Source organism: Zalophus californianus, chromosome 11 (genome assembly GCF_009762305.2).
Source record: "Zalophus californianus isolate mZalCal1 chromosome 11, mZalCal1.pri.v2, whole genome shotgun sequence".
Taxonomy (NCBI): Eukaryota; Metazoa; Chordata; class Mammalia; order Carnivora; family Otariidae; genus Zalophus; species Zalophus californianus.
Genome location: NC_045605.1, coordinates 22,791,897 through 22,797,136, shown reverse-complemented (window position 1 = coordinate 22,797,136; position 5,240 = coordinate 22,791,897). Strand labels below are relative to the sequence as shown.

Genomic DNA, 5,240 nt, shown 5'->3' with positions numbered 1-5,240 from the left:
GGTCCATATATACGATGGACTATTACTCAGCCATCAGAAAGGATGAATACCCAACTTTTACATCAACATGGATGGGACTGGAGGAGACTATGCTCAGTGAAATAAGTCAAGCAGAGAAAGTCAATTATCATATGGTTTCACTTATTTGTGGAACCTAAGGAATAGCAGGGAGGACATTAGGAGAAGGAAGGGAAAAATGAAAGGGGGGGCAATCGGAGGGAGAGACGAACCATGAGAGACTATGGACCCTGAGAAACAAACTGAGGGTTCTAGAGGGGAGGGGGGAGGGGGGATTGGTGAGCCTGGTGATGGGTATTAAGGAGGGCATGTATTGAATGGAGCGCTGGGTGTTATACGCAAACAATGAATCGTGGATCACCACATCAAAAACTAATGGAACAAGTTCAGCGGGGAAGATGGTGGATTACAAGGATTTTCTACCCAAGCTTAAGGACCTGGCATTTCTCAAGAACCAGCTGGAACACCTGCAGCAGCATGTAGAAGACGAAGTCAGCAGTGGTGTGAGCCAGGATGGCTTGCTCATGTCCTCCCCATTCCTCAAGGTCTTCTTAGCTGGCTATGTGGTGGCCAAACTGAGGCATCAGCAGTATGGGCTTTGCTGTGGGTACCTGCACTGGCATCTACGCAGCTCAGGCACATGCCTGTGCGCAACCGTGGAGAAGACATCGAGGGACTATCTTTGGTCATTGTGAAAGGGGCCTAACTAACTCTGGATCCCATGGGAGAGGAAGGATGAACACCTCAGGCCTGCAGGTAGAGGCCTTTCAACTGCAGACACCGTATTTGGCTTCCCACCTATCACCCTTTTGCTATCTCCAACTCGCCCACAGCCTTCATCCTTGCTTTCTTTCCTGCAGAGGGTAAACAGTGGCTTATCAGCCAGCCGTTTGGACGCCCCCTCCTTAATCCCATGGGACTGGCCCCAAGACTGTGGCTTCTAGGGCCACCAGCCCCTTCCTCTTCCAGCCCTGACTGTGGAGTTTGAAGTTGACTCTGATTCTCAGTATTCTCTCCAGCAATGTATCATGGCTCCTCCCTCCTGTGAGCTGCCTCCATGCTGATTTTCCCCAAACTTCTTACAATTCCCGCTGCCCCCTTGCTAGCTACACAGGCCACCCGGGGGCTGGTTTGGGCATGAGCGTAGAGGACGGGGATACGCCGGGCCTGGGCCGTCCCAGGCAGGCCTGCTGGACCCTGAGGCTACTCCTGTCTACCGCCATGTATGGTGCCCATGCCCCATTGCTGGCTCTGTGCCTTGTGAACGGCAGCATGCCCTTCCGGCCCTCCTCAGCCGTGCTGCTGACTGAGCCGACCAAGCTACTGCTGTGTGCCTTCTCCCTCTTGGTGGGCTGGCAAGCATGGCCCCAGGGGGCCCCACCATGGTGCCAGGCTGCCCCCTTTGCACTATCAGCCCTACTCTACGGAGCTAACAACAACCTGGTGATCTTCAGCTTTACACGGAACCAAGCACCTACCAGGTGCTGAGCAATCTCAAGATTGGAAGCACAGCCCTGTTCTACTGCCTCTGTCTCTGGCACCACCTCTCTGCATGCCAGGGCTTAGCACTGTTGCTGCTGATGGCAGTTGGGGCCTGCTGTGCAGCTGGTGGCCTCCAAGACCCTGGGAACACCCTTCCTGGACCCCCTTCAGCAGCTGCTGCTGGCCCCATGCCCCTGTATATCCTGCTCCACTGGGACGGCTGCTTCTCATCTTGTACCGCCCCATCTCGGGCCTGTCGTCCTTGTACCCAGAACTGCTTATGAAGTGACAGAGGCTGCCCCTAGCACTTCAGAACCTCTTCCTCTACGCTTTTGGTGTGCTCCTGCATCTAGGTCTGCATGCAGGCAGGGGCCCTGGCCCGGGCCTCCTGGAGGGTTTCTCCGGATGGGCAACGCTTGTGGTGCTGAGCCAGGCACTGAATGGACTGCTCATGTCAGCCGTCATGAAGCATGGCCACAGCATCACATGCCTGTTTGTTGTGTCCTGCTCACTGGTGGTCAGTGCCGTGCTCTCGGCAGCCCTGCCATGGCTGCAGCTCATGGCGGCCTTCCTCCTGGCGGTGCGGCTCACTGGTCTGGCTGTGCGCCTGTATTATGGCAGCCGCTAGCCCCTGACCACCTCCACCCAGACTCCTGACCCTGTAGATTGGGTACCACCATCAGAGCCACCTCCCAGGCCTCCGGACCCTTCCTCAGCCGCCAGCCCTGTAACAAGTGCCTTGTGACAAAAGCTGGGGAGGTGAGAGCAGCCAGGTTAGTCTCTGGAGGTGGGTGAATGAAGGGTTACCCCAGGATACTTGAAGACTGGGTTTGATTAAAGAAACTTAACTTCCCAGAAAACCACACTAAGGAATTGGGGAAGCATCAATACCTAGGCCTTAGAAATGACCCCACCCCCAATGAAGGAGGCTCCCTGCCTCATCCTGCATGAATGCAGTTGTTTCAAGTGGGGTATGGCACCAGTTGGCTTTCCTTGCCTCCTGTGGTCACCCCAGCAGACCCATTGCCTCCAGGCCTGGTGCAGGCTACTCCAGCCCAGCTTTGGTACATGACTCCCCTCACTGTAATGCAGAAAGGCCTGATTGCCACAGCTTTTATAGCGATCACCCAGGCCACTCTTCCAATTCCCCCTGCTCCAGCAGCACCTGGAGACAATGCCCCAAGCTCCTCCACAGTGCTGCTCTCCACACCCACCCAGCCTTTGTTCTGGAAACCCCAGAGAGGGCTGGAGCTTGACTCATCTCAGGGAATATTGCCCCTGGGCCCTGGCTTAAGGCTACGCTTCTGACCTCTCTGCTTACCCCAAAGGCCCTCTCCAAGCCCACTGCCCCCTCTACAGCTCCTAGGAGGTACCGTTCTTCCCACTCTGGGTCCTGCCCCTGCCTAGCAGTGTCCCAGCTCTCAACAGTTTAGGGAAGCTCTACACAGAGTGACCTGGAACCAGGCACAGGGAAATTTGGTGTAGTTCAATCAGTATCTCTAACTATGCCAGCAATAAAGTCTTAATAAAGTGTTCTGGGGTTCAGGCGGTTCCTGAAATTGGCAAAAAAAAAAAAAAAAAAAAAAACTAATAATGTACTATATGGTGAATAACATAACATAATAAAAAATAAAAATTAAAAAAAGAGGCTCTAACATCTTTCATGAGTTTTGCTTTTCCACATAAATTCCCAGATGTCCAATGGACCTCTACTCACTCTTGCGTTTCTGCCTCCAAGTCCTAAATGAATGTCAAGTGTCTGTCACTTATAGAAAGGGATTTGCTCCCAGGCTCGTTCTGTTGGAGACATTGAACCAATTCTCTGAGTCTCTGTTTAATGAGGCAATTCTACAAATGCCAATGTTATTTTTTAGTAGACTCAACATATTACAACTTTGCATTGTCACAGTAGAAAACTTACTTGTTTATATAACTTGGGTTTCAGAGGTGTGTACTCTACAGGTGAGCCAACAAGTTCAACAGTGGCTCCTGTTGAATCAGTATTCTTCTGCCACTCAGTTTTGCATGTACTGTTGCAAATGACAAGAGAAGGGGAATAAACCATTTGAGCAAAGAGGGTCGAGTTGAGGACTCCCTGGGTTGGAGGGTTCCAAAGGTTGCAACTTTTAAAATCTTCTCCAGTTTCTCTATACCTGCTTTAAAATGCAATATGTAAAATCCTAATAACATAGGGCAAGCTCTTGTGAATAAATTGCTTTAAAATTTTACAATATCCTACTACTTTTATTTGCATTCCACTATAGTGTCTTCTGGCTGATTCATCTGCAGCTTGTGATTCAGGATGTGCTTTAGATCTTTCCTTTGATACTTCCCTGTTTTACCACATCTTAGGTGTTTGAGTTTTCTGGCTTTAAGTGTACTATTTTGTACCTCTTCATTTTGAGTTTTACACAGCTTGTCAAGGTCATGTGAATGATTTGTCAAGGTCATTTTGAATTTTCTTTTTCTTTGCCATATGGTACACGTTAGGCTCATTTTTACAATTTTCTCATTCTGTACTTGAAACTTGCAATGGTTTGACTATCATCTAGGACCTCTCTCTGAAATGCCACTTGAAATGCACCTCCGGTTTGCTTACAAATTGACAACTATTTGTTTGGCATGGTATTGGAAAGGATCATTCATCCAACTAACAAGGTCATAATTTTTAAGCCTATAGTTGAAAGTATTATTTACACAATAAAAACATCCTTATTGAGATTAAGAAAGATCATTGTCATACTTCATCTGAGAATCAAAACAGGAAACCATATTGGTCTAGAAGCCTCACCTGTCAAAGTGAGGTCCACGGACAAGCAGCTTCAGCAGCATCTGGTAGCTTCTTAGAAATGCAGAATTGCAAGCCCCACTTGAGACCTCCCGAATAAAAATCTGAATTTAACAAAACCTTGGTGATGCATATGCACATTCAAGTTTGAGAACCAGTGCTCCAGACGATTTATTTTTTTGATAAAGTATCCTATGTTTTCCTAGGTGATTGTAAATTGATAGGTTAATGATTTGCCTTATGATTGCCCAGATATGGATGGGGTTGTAATTTTCAGGGTAATCATTTTTCAAGGATGGCACCACATGTGCCCTCTAGCAGTCCTCAAAGAATTTTCTACTCCTACATGATTACTTTGTAGAAATATTTAGAAATTGCATTACTACCTCAATGTCTTTCATACTTTGCTCTTTCTCACTCTTCTCACACTCAAAGGAACACTTTTTTTTTTTCCAAAGGAACACTTTGAATAGTTGAGCAGTTTATATAAAGAAAAACTAAGATTACTGACTTTCTTAGCATGGGTACCAAGTGCTACATTCTTAACTGATTGAAAAACTCAATGTTTAGGGAAAATATAAGCATAAACGCACATACTCACATTGACACAATAGTAATTTGATTCTGAAGACATTGGCTCTTCTAATAAGCTCTTTATGATCTCATGGATCACTCCACTTCTCTGGACCATCAGACTTCTCTGTGTAATGTAGGAAGTATGGGTTTGTACTGAGAATCGGGTTGCAATACTAACTCTATTACTAATTATGTGATCTTTGGCAGGTTGCTTAATTTCCCTCAGTTTCAGATTTACCATTTGTAAAACAGGAATAATAATGGTACTTATCTCATATGTACTTATGAGAATCAAATAAAATAAGGCATGAAATAGCACCTTCTGGACCATATGGGTTTGTTGTCGTTATAATGATAATCAAATGTTATCAAGGTT

General features: G+C 47.1%; 1 protein-coding gene and 1 pseudogene across 1 annotated transcript; both read left to right on the top strand.

The window, feature by feature from the left end:
• The first annotated feature begins 416 nt into the window (after positions 1-416).
• LOC113915379 (SLC35A4 upstream open reading frame protein-like) lies at positions 417-713 on the top strand. Its single transcript, XM_027581265.2, has one exon. The coding sequence runs from the start codon at positions 417-419 to the stop codon at positions 711-713; it is 297 nt and encodes a 98-aa protein (XP_027437066.2).
• Positions 714-1,155: 442 nt separating this feature from the next.
• LOC113915380 lies at positions 1,156-2,128 on the top strand (annotated as a pseudogene).
• Positions 2,129-5,240: the final 3,112 nt, after the last annotated feature.

Excerpts from the sequence above, each read along its gene's own strand:
- LOC113915379 (XM_027581265.2), top strand. The coding sequence starts at position 417 with ATGGTGGATTACAAGGATTTTCTACCCAAGCTTAAGGACCTGGCATTT.